We start from the raw sequence: 18,192 nt of genomic DNA on the forward strand, positions 1-18,192 counted from the left end.
AATTCAAATTCATTGCAAAAAAAGGTGTAAAACAGGAATTTAAAGAGAACATGTATATTTACACTAACTATGCCGACCATAATTAACAAAAATACAAAATAAACATCAATTTGAGACATGGAGTAAGCCTTAATTAATCATATCCACCATTGTCCAAAACCTAAACCAAAATAAGCCTTAAAATTCTGCACAAATGCTATGTCACTGGCGAAGCTAGCTAGGGATCTATACACACTACATCTCCGTCATCTAGGAGGCATTCATCAGAATCAGAACTACTTCCAGAAGCCGATTGCACTTTTTGGAGAAAACATTCCAACCGTTCAGGAGTAAACCAGTCTTCTGTCATCTATGAAACAGCACCAAATTGCAAAAAACATCCCATTATAATGAGGATTACACAAATTCCTGATATGTTAAAAGGTAAGGAACTGGTATCAAAGTATCAGAGAGAGGAACTCACAAAGTATGGGTAGCCCTTTGAAATGCTGAAATTTTCAGGAGCACTCTCTAAGAAGAGGTTTATATAGTACAAAACAAAATTGCCACAGTCTTCATCATTTTGCTGCTGCGGAACCTGAAACTTTTTATATGAGCAGGCATCGCAAAAGGACTGAGATTAGACTACAGAGAATATTATCACCTTTGGAATCATTAGAGGGATTTTCATGATCTGATCCTTTGTTTCTGGCCTCTGTTCTGCCTTGAATAGGTCTATAACAAATCTGCAACAGGAACACTGCTATCTTAATGGATTATCATTTCAAAGTAAGCCCAGAATGAGATATTAGTCTGAGAAAAAAAATACTTTCTGATCCCAGGGTCAAATCTCTCGGGGTTCGCCATGTGCAAAGAATCAAGCAACAACATACAAGGACTTCTTTCTTTAGATTGTAAACTTTCACCAAGGTGACAAAAGATCAGGAGACTCCAGTGACCCCTAACAATGTGGGGATTCAGTCAGAGACATCTAAAATGTAGAATTCTGCATCATACATCTAGTACATATGAAGAAATACTTACCAGAGAACAAATACTTACCAGAGAACAATGGGAACAAAAACATACTCTTTTGAGAATATCTTCTTTTTCGCAATCCAGTTCAACACCTTAGCTTTGTGAGAACGTTCCGAGTACAAGGAGAACCACAAGCTGTCAAGGTACGTAAATGTGTTTCTCCTATCTTCCGGGTGCAATTTCCATATGCTCCTATATGAACCACCAAAAGTTAGACTTAAAAAAAAGTGATAAGAGTTTGCGTACCAAAGAAATATAGAGGTCTTAACATTAAGGGGTGTAGGAATTGGAATGTAACTTCAGCGGGAAACTGATCTGGCAGCTTGCTTTACAGGAAGACTCGCTATGGGTAAAATGGGTACATGGAATCTACTTTAGGAAAGATATCAATATCTGGAATCACAGGGCTCCCTTGGATTGTAGCTGGTATTGGAGAAAATTGAATTCACTGAAAAACAGAATCGGAGAGTGGTATGCTCGGGGATGTTACAACCTCACTGCAAAAGGAACTTACTCTATATATAGGAGCTACATGGCACTAGCAGGGGATCAGGTGAAGTGGGATGTTGTTGGGCTTGTCTGGAATAGTGTCTCGTCCCCCAAGCATAGATTTATTATGTGGCTTGATGAGCACTAAAAACTGCTAACTAAAAGAAGACTAGCTCATATTTATAAATATGTTGAAGATATGTCATGTTGCTTGAGTGATACACAAGATGTGGAAACTAGCCAACATTTGTTCATGGACTGCCTCTGGTTCAGATTAGCAAGAGATGAAGTACTCCAATGGTTTACCATTGTTCTACCATCTGGAGAAATCAAACAGGTTATGGAAATGGTCATGAGAAGGGATTGGAAGAAATTCAAGAAGGAAATTTGTGGCAGCTAATATGTGAGGATAATTACACTCGGAAGGCCAAAAACTGGAGATTACACAAAGGAGTTGATGTACAAAGAAGTGATGTTCTGGAGCAAATCAAACTGGAAACAGGATAGAGTTTTTAAAGCATTCGTAGTGTGCTCATAGGAGTTGGAATTAGTGGCAAAAATTTTGTACCTAATTATCTGTTTTCCTGAGGCCCGAGGATCATCAACACTGGTGATGAACGAGGTTCTCTTAGCTTGTAGTTGTTCTTGGTTGTTACCAAAAAAAAGTGATAAATATCTGTGATCTTAACTCTGTTTGGTTCTATAAAGAAGAGGAGATAGCAAAGGAGAGAAAGTTCCATTGATAGTATTTATCATTTACCTCGGGCTGTTTGAAACAGATGGAAATGAAGTAAATATGCTTCCTCCTTTCTGTCAAATCTTGGAGGGGCTAAAAAAAGCTTATTTGGAGGGGTACTGACCTCTCTACATTTAGCACAGCCCAGGAAAAGAAGCATCCTGCTCACGCAGGGATGTGGAAGGGCCACACCCTAAGGGTGTGATGTAGGTTGCCCACCATGATGCATCAACGGCTGATTTTTACGACTCGATACAGAGACAACTTTACCATTTCTCCAAGACTCCCCTTCACCGACCTCTCTACATTTACTTCTCTTCATCTTTTGCTTCCTTACCATACAAGGAATTACTTATTTAACTACCAGTTACTTACGCTTCACCAACCTTTCCTCACCCCAATCAAATTGCATTAGAATATGACGTTTTACAGGAAAAGGATAAAGCAATAAAAACTTACTCCAAGTAAAGCTCAAATTTCGATGAGCCTAACCCCTTTTGACTGTTGTTCCTCCTTGATTGACCATGACAACGAGAAGCACGCAGTGGGATAACTTCAGAATCCGTTGAATCAGCTGTTATCCTACTTTTTGATCTTTTTCGTGAATGTGGTCGTGGTTTGATCTGCGAACAACAAGAAGCTTGCTGTTGGATAGCTTCAGAATCCGTTGTATTAGCTGTTATCTTATTTTTCGTTCTTTTTCGTGGATGTAGTCGTGGTTTGGACTGCAAAAAACAAGACGCTTGCTGTGGGATAACTTCAGAGTCTGTTGTATTAGCTGTTATCTTACTTTTCGTTCTTTTTTGTGAATGTGATTGTGGTTTGGACTGCGAAAAACAAGAAGCTTGCTGCGGGATGACTTCAGAATGGGTTGTATCAGCTGTCACCTTACTTTTTTGTGTTGATGGCCGTGATCGTGATCTGAACTGGGACCAACTTGCGAGTTCTGTATGATTCCTTTCCTGATCAGTCACTGTGGTGAAAAGTTGAGCAATCAGCTTTGCAACTTTGAAATAACTAGCATAATGTTTATTTCCAATTCTGGGAGGGGGAAGCAAGATTGCTCCTTCTCACTCACTTCTTCTTTGATCAGGTAAAGTTAGATTTCATTCAATATGCATCCAGGGAATAAAACTGAGTACAGAAAAGAAGTTAGCTCCCGGTCATTCTTAAATCCTGTCTTCTTTCTAGTTCTTTTAAGGTAAGATACGCCTATATAAAAACTAATGCTGATTCTCACCCCCCACAAATCATAATACAGAAAAAACTGAGTAAACAGATATGTGACCTTCAAGGTTAGAATGGATAATATCATTGGTCAGTAGCTTAATCATTGTTCTGACATCAATCAAAGAGCTAAACCCTTCCACATCACCTGCCCCAACAAACGAACACCCCCTTTGTGTGAAAGTTTCTAATCTTAGAAGAGGTTTGTTATCTAATACATTGGTTCCATTATTTTGCTTTGTTATGCCTCTGCCTTGGGTGACTCGTACGTATGTAAATAAAAGCATATAACAGGGAGTTCTCTGTTAATTAGGATAGAACTCAGTGAATCTATGACAGCAGCAAGCAAACAGCCAATACAAGGTATTAATTAATGTGCCAGAATTCATAGGTGCGAAAAAGTGCAAATACGAAATTATAAGGACTAGAAATGTACCTTACCCAGAAAATACATAGAATCTTACACCAGAGATTGTAATTTAACACTCATTAGATCAACTCCTTTTGTCCCAAACTAAAATCAAATAGGTCTTATCTAAGTATTTATCTGAATTTGAAGAAAATTAATTTTACATTAAATCAAATAGACAATATGAAGTTTATAATGGGTAGATAAATGCTTTTTCCAATAATTTTCCGAGATAAGGATACACAAGTCAGCAACCTGATAAAACAATATCTAAGATTGCAGGATATTAGTAGTACCAGAATTTTGTAGTCCCTCCTTTGATTTTTGGAGTCGAGGAACATTTTTAGACAACGAGCAGTTTTGATACAAATTCCGTGTTTCTCCAGGAACATGGATGCCTTTTAGCTTTTGATTTGCAGGAACATGTATATCAACTTGCTGATGATTCACAATTCCAGGTGCAGAAGATTCTACAGCAAACCAAGAAATTGAATTTCCAAATAAACCATGGTTCCATATTAAAAATGTCATTTTTCTATAGAAGTTGACACCATAAAAACCCAACATGATCTGGGAACACCAAAATACTGCTTAAAAGGGCTACTATAACATTGCTTGGTCTTTCCAAAAACTAAAAACATACTCATGCAAATATAAGGAGGTTCTTCTACTTGCTTCCATTGATACAAACAATAACATCAAAGAAGTTGTTGTAGAAGAAAATGTAAGGAGACCAAGTTCATTTTGAGCATATAACTTCCTTTGGCTTATGAAATCAAACAAATGTAGAACATTATCAAGGTACTCACACCTACAAACATATCATTAGCATAAATTCTACTACAATGTCACAATTTTCCATAACTTGTATTAGCATCAAACCCTAGTTCTTCGTTCGCAAAAAAAAAAATCAATTTCAAAGTGAAATTCGAAAACTTGTGCGTAGTGAAGTTTGATTACCTGAAGGATTATGAAGAAGGGGATTGTTAGTGCTCTTCATCTTCACTCCACGCTCCCGCTTTGACATTCTTCTCAACTCGACGATGAAGAAGGGGGTTCTTTTCTTTTAACTCCGCTAAAACCTCATTAAATTTAAACTCGATATATTAACAATAATATAATTTTTTAAACATAATATTTTCCTCGAGTCTTGATTTGGGCCAATGAAAGAATCATATATTTCAATAATAATGAGATACTTCATTTTTAGAATATCGCTACATAAATATATGGACTTATTAATATTATAAATTAATATTTTTTTAAAAGTATATATAAATATATAAGACTTTAGTGAAATATAATTCTCTTATGTTTTATTCTTTGTTATCTATTTTCCTCCCCCGTGACGTTTTCAACGTAATGGCTATAATTTTATTATTTTCTTGTCTTAAATTTTTAGAACGGTTTAATATCACGTTTGTTAGGATGAAATATTAGTAGATATAATAAGTGAGTCGAATATAACAACTGTTAGGAGATATACTAAGGTAGCAGCACTATATTATACCTTAATATATCTCTAGATTCCGGTCTATATAGGACATACAATTGCATCAAAAGTTTAGATATTTTCTTTTCGAATTGCATTATAAAATTGTGAAAAGTTGTAGATGTTAATAAATGTTTTCTAATTCCAAAGGCATTGTACATTCTTCAACTTCATCATCAATATTGATGCATTTATTGTACTTTATGTAAGTTTAAAAAAAATTATTTGAATTCAATAAATATGATACATAAATTAGTAAGATATAATGATTTTGATGTAATCAAAATTTGTCTTCCTTGAATCTCAAAACACTCTTTAAATTAATAAATATTAATTTATCAATTAAATAATATCTTTATAAAATAATAATATTTTATGATCTCACCTATATTAATTTAGTAAGATTTTATTGTAGTACTTTTGCTCCTCAACACTAAAAATACTTTACGACAATGTATAAATAAAGTAAATATTTAATAAAAAGAAGTATATTTTAATACTAATAAAAAATCTATTATAGTTAATATTTTAAAAAAATAATAGACAAATAAATAATAAGTAGATAGAAAAGTAATTTTGATCGAATATGAAAAATATAATTATAATTTTGATTAAATATGAGAATGCTCAAACGAATCAATATGAAATTGTAATCTATAAACTAGTCTTATTAAATTCATAAAATATCTTATGAATTATTCTTTGCTGTAGAACTCCTGATAATTTGTCTATTTGATGACATATGCCTAGTTCTAACGCAAATAGTCAAATTACAATCTTTGAAATCAATTTAGGGAAAATGTAAGCATATGTTAGCTAAAATAATTATGAATTTGTACTATTTGTAAATTTATTTAAATAAATTAGCTTTAGAGAGAGTTATTTGTTAATAAATAAAGTCAATATAATCAGTATTTACAATATTTAAAATGTAAATTGTTTAATATTTAAAGCTTGTTTGGATTAAACTAAAAAAAAAAGAACTTTTAAATCAAAAAGATAACAAGTCAAACTTAAATGACTTTGAAATCAAAAAATAAAAAGTAAAAGTAGAGAAAAACCTACTTTTAAATTTTAACTTTTTCAAGTCATTATAAATTTATTCTCAATTATTTTAAATTTTATCAAACACTCTTAAAAATTAAAAAATGACTTAAATGTAAATTTGGTCGACGTTTAAGTTCATTTAAGTATGCTTTATTGTTGGAAATAAAAAAACTTATAATGATTCAAATATATGATTAAAAATAAAAATTTAATTCAAACACAAAATAAAAAAATAAAATAAAAAACTAAAAATTTAATAACACTGTATTAACTCGTCAGTAGAATAAGTGCATCACGTTTTTATTGGTTATTGTGCCAATGAAATATCATCTCAATGGCAGGATTGTCATAAGTTAATTAAGTGCTCACTATAATGAAAGAAAATCTTTTATCACTGTAGAGGTCCAATCAACAAAGAGTGTGCAAGATTTTGTTTATTTTTCGATATAAGTGGATTATTTATGTACTTTTTTAACTTTAAAGTAGGAATTTTTTAAACAAACGAAAGAGAGAAAAATATATTTATATATAAATTAAGTTGAATAAATATAAAAAATGTAAAAAAATTATGTGTATTTGCTATTTTTTAATCATTATTAATATAATATTAATTTATGAAATTATACCAGAATATTACTGTTGTTTTAGTTGTATGTTAGTTTGATAAACAAATTTTAATACTCCTATGATATTTTTTTTGTGTATGCATGTTGTGTTTTTTTCTAAAAAGAAAAAAGTTAAACTTATTGGTGGTCCTTAAATTGGCACTGAGTTTTACATAGTCATCTTAAATAGGATCTTATTATGTTATTTTGATACTTTTTGCTGAGTTGGCATATTATATGTGTTAAACTTACTTTGAGCGCGTGAAAGACATAATTTTATAATTTTTAATTTCTTTTTTTTCCTTCTGTCTCCTTTCTACACTTCCTCCACAATATATCACCACCTTGCCACCATTGTATATCCAACTTTCTCCTCTCTGTCATTTCTTAATGTGAAAAATTAAATTAATTATATACATCAAGAAAAATAATTTCAGAAAGGACCAAAAAATATGTCTATAGCATATATCTTATTTATGTAATCAATTTTTTTCATAGTTTCATTGCCGAAAAGTTTATCGAATCATTCAAATGTTTATTGGTCTATTTTCACCTCTCTATTTGAGTTAGTTTTTTTTATATTTCATTTCTGAAATACTAATTTCGACTTCTAAAAGTTCTTACCTTTTCTTTTTTGATGAACTCATTTCAAGTAAATTCATAAATAGATTTGCTTTTATCATAAATAATAGTTTTTGGAGTATTTTGAAACTTTCAAAATGAGCAATTCCAATGGTGAAGGTGATTGAAGAGCAAAAAGAAGAAGATGAATTTGAAGGATTAAAGAGATGGTTAGAGTATGATAATTTTTAGATTATGGGTATTTGCTTATAACCCAATTGGTTTATATAGATTTGAAGAAAAAGCATCATAATGATAACCTTCAAAATTTAAGAAGAAGACATCAAATCAATAGTAGTTAGAGGAGAAGGAGATATGGAAATGGTGGAGGAGAAAAATAAAGGTGTTCTAGGTTTTTTTTTTTTCTTCTTTATTGAAAGGTAATTTTTAAAGTACTTATTTAAATAGTAAATAATTTTTTTAATATATATGTCATTTAATTCGCTACTTTGACACATCATCGACGAGTGTAATACACACATCCTATATATTTGGCTGATTGTCAAAAACGTGTCAATATGACCCAACATTCCCCTATATAAGGTGTTTAAAATGAATAAGGCATATTTGAGATGTCCAAGTGAAAATTGATGCCAACTTTATGTGGCTATCGATGGATTAGGCCAAAAAAAAATCTTTCACAATTATTGTAATTTTAAAATATAGTCATTTTATTTTAATTGTTACGATCTAAAATGTCGATTACTACCTTATTTTTTAATTAAAACTTTTGAAGGAAACTAAAAATAAAGTTTATTATATTATTATGTATAACTTACATAAATCTCATAGTGTAAAAAGTAAATTACATTCCATCCCTATTTTTTTCTAATTACAATAATCCCTTAAAATTTGTAACTTCCAGATACATTAGTTCTAATACAAGAAAAAAAATTGTTGCGCTAAAAAAGGAACAAAATCTTAAATTAATTAAATTTCATAAATTACGTTTTCATTGCTTGATCGCCGTTATCTTTGAGCAGATTTACAGCCTGTTGATTTCTTTTTCAATTAATAAATTTTCTTCTGGAATTTTATTAATGCAACTCATCAAATGAAGCTCTTTTCCTCACAGCCAACCTTTCATTTCTCTAGTCCATCTTTGATTTGTTCGATGGAATTAGTAAGAACATTTCTCTAGTCCATCTTTAATCTGTTCGATGAAATTAGTAAGAACATCAAATTTCTCTTTTGCTTCAGGAAAATTCTAATAGAATGAAGAAATTTAAAATTTCAAATTGCTTCCTCCGTTAAAAGAAGAAACCTTTCAGATTTGATTCAAAAAATTTTGTGAAAATTTTGGGTAAGCGAGGTGAGTTATGAAGGATAAAAAAGGATGGAATTGTTGTTGGACAAACGATATCCTTTTGAATCTTGAAGTTTATCGAAGATCCTTTCAATTTTGATTGAAAATTTAAGATTCCGGATTCTTCCTTCTCCTAGTTCAGCGAAGATCCTTTCAATTTTTGATGCAAAATTATTGAAAATTTTTATATTCAAAATTCTTCTCCTAGTTTATTGAAGATCCTTTCAATTTTTATTCCAATTGGCCAAAAACTTGAGAAATACATCATGAATATCTTTGTTACTTAGCATTTACTATCTATGTATCTTGTTTAAATTGATAGGTATTGTATATATACTAGATACATTAAATAAATAATTGTTACCCATAAGATGTTAGATTTAAGATGATACATTACTGTGCGATAGTTGCCATGTAATTGATATATTCAGTATAAATTCGAATTTACGTATTATATCTAAAAAAATATAGTGCATAATACATTACTATTATGTATCGCGTTTATATCGATAACTATCGTATTTATGCTAGATACAGTAAATAAATAATTGTTGCCCATAAGATGTTAGATTTGAGGTCTATACATTACCGTGTAGTTGCTATGACTTGATACATTCAGTATAAATTAGAATTTATGTATCATATCTAAAAAATTAGCGCATGATACATTACTGTTATGTATCTTATGTAAGTTGATATGTATTGTATTGTTCGCCTTAAAAGATATGTATAACTTACATAATGTATCATTTTGTAGTTGATAATAATGTATTTGATACAATAAAGTTGTGAAAGAAGGATGTATGTAAATTAAAATAAAGTGTATTTATACATGTATTACAATAAATACGAATTAAGTTATCAATTAGATATATGAACAAACACAAACTATTAAAGAAATTTGATTATGAAAAATATCAGAAAAAAAGAAAAATATTAGAACATATGAAATTTTGGCGAAATTGAAACCAATATTATTATGAGACAACGAGAAGATTAAACTATAATACAAGAATCCTAATCAGTTTCAATGAATGAGTAGTTGTTAGAGTCCTTAACCAACTCAAATTATGAAAAATGTATAAATATTATATTAATTATTACTAGATAATATACTAATATTATTACTCTCTTTTTTCTAATTACATTTTATTCTTGAAAATTTGAAGTTTACTTATTTTCTTTTATCATCAATTTTGGAGAATTCTAAAAATATGTAAAAGACTTATAATTATCCTTTTAAAACTTTTTTGTCTATAAATATTCTTAACCTACAAAAAAGAGACTAATTTTGAATTTCAAATGTAAATGAGAAAATAACTATCAAGATTTTGTGACTAAAAATAAGGAGAGATTTGTGGAGTGAAACAAGGAAAGGATAAATGTTCCAAATAACTTTTTTTTTGGTTGTGGGATACATAACACAAAGTTTATGTATCACGCATATGATTTGTACAGATACATATCGTTCTAAATTTGAATAAAGTAGAATATACATAACCACACCTAGATACGTGATAAATGATACATTTGGTAAAAATTTTGTATCAAGTATCAAAACTAATTAGAGTTATGTATCAAAACTAAAATTTAAACATGATACACTAATTGTAATGTATCGAAGTGTTGAAACAAAAATTATACATTAATTAAGAAACAACATTAACTGAATATATTAAAATGCTAGTTAATGTAAGACAATTGTGGAAAAATTTATGACTTGAAAGGGGAGAAAAAAATCGTACAATTAATTATGTACCCGGTAATTTTTTTATTTAAATTTATAATTTTATAATTAAGTTATTACTACGGTAACATTACTATGAGTAATAAAAATAATTTATTACACATATAACTGCAAAAACTAGTGTCCTGTTTTTGACGCTAATGGCTTAGCTCCAACCACCTTGCATTCCTAAAAAAATGGTATGTCTAACAAGTTAATAAATTCAACTAATAAAGAATCAGCCTAAAGTTAATTAAGAAAGTATTTTTAACATACCCATTTAGCCGTATAGGATTATATTAAAGAGGAAATACTCCTCTTTTAATTTAATTTTATTTTTGGTTAGATTAAATTTCATTTTTGGTTAGATCAAAAAGGAACAAAATCTGAAATTATTATAATTATTTATTTTTTTAATGTATGGTTTAGTTTAAATTTTTTGAAAACCAAATGTGAATTTTGTAACTACTAAAAATTTGGAGTAAATTAGGGAGAAAAAATAGGAGCGAAAAAGGGAGTGATGAATGTGGATTTGGCTGATTACTTATGTATCTAATAGTTTTTTTAGAATTAGGAGAAAGAAGGGATTTAAGTAATATTTTAAAAAGGTAGGAAAAAATAGAGAATAAGAAAATTAAACATGTGTATATAAGTAATTTATCCTATTATGTATTATTGTGGGGATGTTTGTTTAAAACAATGTATCACTACTCAAAAAAATAATTTAAAAAAACTAAAACTTTAAACCTAAACTAACATACAAAAAGTAAAAATAATATTTATGATTAATATATATCTTATTAGCTATACTACAATTCACTAAACAATTATGAAAATATAATTAAAATGACTGTAGGGTCAACATTTTATACTTATTGAATGCTCGTTTAATCAAATAACTTTTTTGAATTTTGTTTGTAACATTGTTTCTTGAATCAAATCATGGTCTTGCTAATTTTATTAAAAATCAAAATTATATATTTTGATATTCAAATTAGGGGTGTACATTATTTGGATTAAATCGAAAAATTAAACGAAATTTTAATTTGAATTGATTTTTTTGATTTGATTTTGAATTTATAATTTATTTTGTTTGTTTTTTTGATTTAATTTCGAATTTAGAAAATGACAATTGAAAAAAGAGAAAAGACATAAACCCCCCCTCAGAACTTGGTCCGAAAACTCACTTTAGCAGTTATACTACACGGGCATTTAAATATCCCCTTAACATCTTTGAAATGAACTAAAAATCACCCTAAGATTATTATTCCACTCCCACTTGCCACATCATAGCCATGTAAGTGCCACAACAACGTCATATCAACACTACGCCATTATTATTTTCACCATTTTTCTTTAACACGTCTTAAAATTAATTTACACTACTTAATTAATTCAAAGTGCATTTTCTAAAATTAAAATTAAAAATGTTAACGCATTTTTATTTTACCCCATACCCAGCCCCCACCCACCCCCTTGCTTCTTTCTTTTTCCTTCTTCTTCACCATTTCTAACTCTTCAATGTTCATTTTTCCCCTCTCCACATTTTTCAACTACGTCTACCATCCAAACTCCTTTCATCGTAACTTTCAAATCACCGCCGAAACTCCATTACTAGATTCTTCAAAACACCAACAAACAACCGAATCGCCACTTCGTCATCACTTTCTTCCTTAAAACACCATTAATAGTGAGCTTCGAAGCTCTTAGACGGAGCAACAAGACAACAACAATCAGCCTGTTTCTCTTTCTTTCACGTCTTATTTGGTAAACCTCCAACACGGAGAGATAAAGGATCTACCATCACTGCATTCGTCTTTGAAAAAATCAAAATAAACAAATCACTGATTCTACCTCCGCAAAGTCCGCGGTAAACTAGCAAGTTTTTTTGCTCCGCTGAAAATCGATAAAATTTATATTGTATGAAATTGAAGTCAATAATAAGATGTGGTTTTGGGTTTTGTGGATTACTAAAGAGATTGTGAAATTGAAGTAGTTAATAGAGTTAAAGTTGAAGATGGAGGAATAAATGATGCTTTAATGAGGAAGACACTAAAATAAAGTGAATAAAAGTTAAAGTTTTTATGGCCAATAAAATTATTCATATATTTTAATATAAGTTAATGTATTAAGAAAATAATATTAAAAATATTTATTATATATTGACCAATAAAAATATATCATTTGTATGATTTTATAAAAAAAAAATCTTTTTTAACTCTTTCACACGCTATTAGGAGAGTGAACTCACTCTTTTTGTCATGTCATCCTCTAGGGTGATTTTTAATTCATTTCAAAGATGTTAACGGGAGTATTTAAACGCCCATGTAGTTTAAGTGCTAAAGTGAGTTTTCGGATCAAGTTCAGGGGTTTTTTATGTGCTAAAGTGAATTATATATATGTACATACATACATATATACATACATACCAACATTTATATATGGTCAAATCCATCGGTGGCTTCCTAAACTTGGCACCAATTTTCACTTAGACACCTCAATTAGGCGATTTTCATTTTAGACACCTCATGTAGGGTTTTGTTGTGTCATTTTGACGCTTTTCTGACAATAAACAAAAAACTAAAGGAGAGTGTAATACACTCGTTGATGACGTGACAAATAATCAATTAAATAATTACATGTGTTATTTTCAGTTTAAAATAATTATAAAATTATTTAGTAAATAAATTAAAAATACTATTCTAAGAAAATCTCTTATATATTAATCACTTTTTTTCTTTTTTAGTTATTTTTATTATAGTTTAGTTTTTATTTTTGTTTGTACATCTATAATTGATATACTTTTAATTTTACTTGTGATTTATGTTAAAAAGTATATATTAATCGGTTATTGACATAAGCGATTAATTGAACGAAAAAAATTCAAATCAAATTTATCTTGGTTCGAATTGGATTACACTTCTTCAAAATCAAAAATCAAAAAACCCAAACCGAATAGTATAAAACCAAACTAAAACCCGAATGCTCACCCGTAGTTCAAACTGAATGTAAATTAACGTTTCCGTTGATGTTTGAAAAAAGTTGACACCCTCGTTGATGTTGAAAAGAAATAAAAAAATTGATTTTTCAGATCTTCATTCTCTTTTTATATGTAGCCATCTTTAATTAAAATAAATTATTATTTCATAAATTTAAAAAAGATTATATATATTTTAAAAAAATTCAAATAAACAAAATATAATCGAGAGTACATTTTAAATACTATAATTAAAAAAATTAATGATCAAATTGTATTGATGATCTTACGTTCTACATCAACTGAAATTTTACACAAATTGAAAAAAATGTTATTAGGATAACAATATCTTTTAAAAACTATTTCTTTGAGTAGTAATACTTTGTTTTTAAGCAATCATCCCCGCAATAATAATATAATCAGCTTTTTTTTTTTACATTCCTTCAAAAGTTCTAATTTAAAAATAAGGTAACAATCGACAATTCAGATCGTAACAATTTAAATAGAATGACTACACTTTAAAATTACAACAATCATGAAAGATTTTTTAAAAAAAACACACACAAAAAAAAATCATGTCAAAATAAATTTGTCAAACTAACATACAACAACAATAATATATTCGGTATAATCCACAAGTTAATATAATATTTTTAATGATTAGAAAAAGTAGAACTCACATGACATTTTCAAATCAATTTATGTACAAATATATTTTCTCTCTCTTATTAGTTGTAGAAAGTTTCCGCTTTAGAGTAGAAAAGTACTCCCTCTGTTCGGAATTGTTTGTTATGGTTTCTATTTTTAGAGTCAAACTGTAAAAACTTTGACCAACATTTTAACATGTATTTTTTCATCATATTAATATGCAAAAAGTTATAATTTATAGTATTTTTCATGTAATTTTAGAATATCTAATTTTTTGTTTAAAATGTCGAATTAATATGACCTAATTTACCTTTGAAAATCAGTCAAATTAACTTTCGATAAGCGCAACATAACAAACAATTTCGAACGGAGAGAGTACATAAATGACTCACTTGTCCATGTGTCAAAAGATACATGGAGCCTCACACACCTTTTATTGGTTGGACCTCTACCATGATAAATTTTTCATTATGATATGGTCTTAACACTGGTTAGAAAAATCTTTTTTTCTTTTGGTTTCCCACACGGCGTCTGAAATCCACATTAGAGCACCAATTAAATTTGAATCGTGCTCTGCAAATTCTATTCGAGGATGACACTCCCAATAAAATTTTCTTCATATCCAGGACTCAAATTCAATACCTCTAGTGTAGTGTATGTCAAAGTAAATCTATGTATATTTTTCCATCGTTAAAGGGTAGATTGTATCAACTAGTGCCTTAAAAGGCCTATGACAAGTAAGTACGATGGCACAATTACAAAACCTGTGGGTCTCTCTATATCAACTTTTAAGTCATTTAGACATGTAATCTAGTAAATCAAGTGTTAGTTCTTGTTTGAACATATAAAGTTATGAACTATATCACTATGAGAACAAGTATATATGCATAATGTGCAAATTATGCTATTGCAAGTTATTCTTATTTTAAACACGGTATAAAATTTCGAATAAATAAGTATAATATATATGTGAAACATTATGAATATTCGACTCAAAAGAAGTAATACGTGAGTAGTGACGGATCTATAGGTAATCGTGGGGGTGCCACGACACCCACTGATCTCGAAAAAAACTTCGTATATACATGTATATATGTATAAGAAACTGATTATATATTTTCGTTGCCACCCACTGAAGTATATGGTGAACAATTTGATTGGCAAATTAGGTAGTTTGTCACCCAAGTAGCGCAAGTTCGAACTTTGCCTGCAACATTAACTTTTGAAAGTTTTTTCTTTCTTTCTCTTTTGTTTCTCATTTTTATTAATGAATCTTATTCACCATAATTAATTCTTAAGTTCTTTTACTTTCTCTTTCACTAATTATTAATCTCTTGATATGAGTGTTGCGTGTTTATTGTTTATCAATTAATGAGTACGGGATTATGAATGTGATATAAATTTGTCAAGCTTTATATTTCTTTCTTTTTTCTTTTTTATTTTTTTCAATGGGTAAAGTTTTTTCCCCTTCCATTCATTTTTATTTATTTACTAGCATTCTTTATTAACTCAATTGAATCTTATTCACCATAATTAATTCTTAAGTTCTTTTACTTTCTTTTTAACTAATTATTGATCTCATGAGTGTCACGTGTTTATTCTTTATCAATTAATGATTACTGAATTATGAACCTGACATAAATATTATTGAAAATATATTAAAATAGTAATTTTAAGAAATATAAGTTTTAAAAACGATGAATATTATTATTATAATTCTTTTAGTTTGAAGGTTCTTTTGATCTTCACCAACGTTCTTGCTAAGTAGGATGACTAGATTGACTAAATTTTGTATCCTCTTTGTTATATATTTGCAACAACACATGAATATATTAAGTTAACTCTATTTGATAGTTTATACAAACTCAAATTTTAATGTGAAAATTTTTATTCCTTATTCCTCAAAGTTTCAGCGAATAAGACCACTAATTCCTAAAAAGAAATAAAAATTGAATTGTTTAGTTAGCTTGAATCTCATATATCTGAAAAATAATAATAGTAACATGCATGTTTAATCAATTTGTTTATAAAAAGAAAAAAAGAAAAATTAACTAGATTATAACCCAAAACTAAAGCAGCCGACCGCTTATCTCACTTGAATAATGCGACACTCAAGACCTCCAAATCCTAAATTCACCTCTGTACGTGAGAGATTGAAAAAAATATTTCACCATGAATGTGATGACTTGGCCGCGTTTACGAAGAAGGATCCAAGAGAAATTTCAAAATTTCATATTTTCTTGTCCCAAACCACATAAAACTCATTCGAAATTATTCTGAAAATTATTTATAATTAGCAGAAGCACATGTTTGGAGAGGTTCTCACATCGCACCTGGGGTAGGGCTGCTTATTGGACGGATTGAATTTATTTATTTGCTTCCACGACGAATATTAATTTTTAAGGGAAAAGGGTTAAATCTACCCCTAAATTATTCGAAAAGGTCTAAATATACCCTCCGTTTTAAGTTTGGTTCACTCATGCCCTCGCCGTCCAACTTTTGGTCCAAATATGCCTTATGGGCGTTAGTTGACATGTTGGACATATCCAACTCATTTTTCATTTATTTAAATGTCACATGGAATTGTCATGTCATTTTGACCTTATCACATGACATTTATATGAAAATGGAAAGATATTTGGACTCATAAACACCTATTCGATCCATAAATCAACCCACTTTTAAATAAATTATCTAACCGATTTTCAACAATTCTGTTTGATTTTTATTTTTTCGATAAATTTCGAAAATAAATAATTGATTAATAAAAAAAATAGGAAGAATATGAAAAAAAAGATAAATTTAACGCCAAAAATTCACAAAATAATTATAGTAAGCTTAAATTCAATTTAAACATTTTTTTATTTATTTTTATTTTTTTCGATAAATCCCGAAAATGAGTAATTGATTAATAAAAAATATGAAAAAAATATAAATTAACGCCAAAAATTAAAAAGTAAATACATTAACCTTAAATTCAACAATTTCAACATTTTTTTAATTTTTAATTTTTCCGGCAAATCTCAAAAATGAGTTTATTAACAAAAAATATGAAAAAATATAAAAATTACATAAAAAAATTTAAAAAACTAAAAAATAGGAAAATATGAAATAAATATAAAATAAAAAAACTGTTGCAATTATTGAATGTAAGGTTACTGTATTTTTATTTGTGAATTTTGACGTAAATTTTTTATTTTGTTTTCATATTTTCCCCTTTTTAGTAATAAATTACTCATTTTCGGGATTTGTCAAAAAAAATATTTTGAAAAAATTGTAGAATGAAATGTTACTATATTTATTTGTGAACTTTTGGCGTTAATTTATATTTTTTGTATTTTGTTTATTAATCAAATTATTCATTTTCGAGATTTACTGAAAAAATAAAAATTTTAACAAAAAATATTAAAATGTTAGATTTAAGGTTACTATATTTATTTGTGAATTTTTGGCGTTAATTTTTTTTTCTTCATATTTTTCCTATTTTTTATTAATCAATTACTCATTTTTGGGATTTACCAAAAAAATAAAAACTAAACAAAATTGTTAAAAAATGGTCGGATAGTAAATTTAAAAGGAGTTGATTTATGGGTCTGATTAGGTGTTTATGAGTCCGAATATCTTCTCAATTTCATATAAATATCATGTGATAAGGTCAAAATAACATGGCAATTCCATGTGGCATTTAAAGAAATAAAAAAATGTCACGACCCAAAACCGGGGCCGCGACTGGCACCCACAATTTCCCTCCTATGTGAGCGAACCAACCAATCTAACCCTTATCATTTTAACATATATCAACAGAAAATAATGCGGAAGACTTAAACTCATTAAATAAAACAAATCAACATCTATTAATTCCCCAAAATCTGGAAGTCATCATCACAAGAAC

The 18,192-nt window shown here is 28.8% G+C and overlaps 1 protein-coding gene across 1 annotated transcript; it reads right to left on the reverse strand.

Moving 5' to 3' along the window:
* Positions 1–25: 25 nt before the first annotated feature.
* On the reverse strand, positions 26–4,989 carry LOC107009041 (ubiquitin-like-specific protease 1D). The gene is made up of 8 exons (XM_015208299.2): positions 4,839–4,989; positions 4,175–4,348; positions 2,702–3,215; positions 1,042–1,209; positions 809–940; positions 644–725; positions 464–577; positions 26–349 (listed from the first exon to the last, which is right to left on the reverse strand). Exons 1-8 carry the CDS (start codon positions 4,903–4,905, stop codon positions 218–220), a joined length of 1,383 nt encoding a protein of 460 aa, XP_015063785.1. The 5' UTR covers positions 4,906–4,989; the 3' UTR covers positions 26–217.
* Positions 4,990–18,192: the final 13,203 nt, after the last annotated feature.

The sequence above is a fragment of the Solanum pennellii genome, chromosome 2 (assembly GCF_001406875.1).
Source record: "Solanum pennellii chromosome 2, SPENNV200".
NCBI classification, from domain to species: domain Eukaryota; kingdom Viridiplantae; phylum Streptophyta; class Magnoliopsida; order Solanales; family Solanaceae; genus Solanum; species Solanum pennellii.

Excerpts from the sequence above, each read along its gene's own strand:
- LOC107009041 (XM_015208299.2), bottom strand. The coding sequence starts at position 4,905 with ATGTCAAAGCGGGAGCGTGGAGTGAAGATGAAGAGCACTAACAATCCC. Across the intron at positions 4,349-4,838 it reads CCTTCTTCATAATCCTTCAG|AATCTTCTGCACCTGGAATT; the intron begins GTAATCAAACTT and ends GGTTTGCTGTAG. Across the intron at positions 350-463 it reads CAAAGGGCTACCCATACTTT|ATGACAGAAGACTGGTTTAC; the intron begins GTGAGTTCCTCT and ends GCTGTTTCATAG.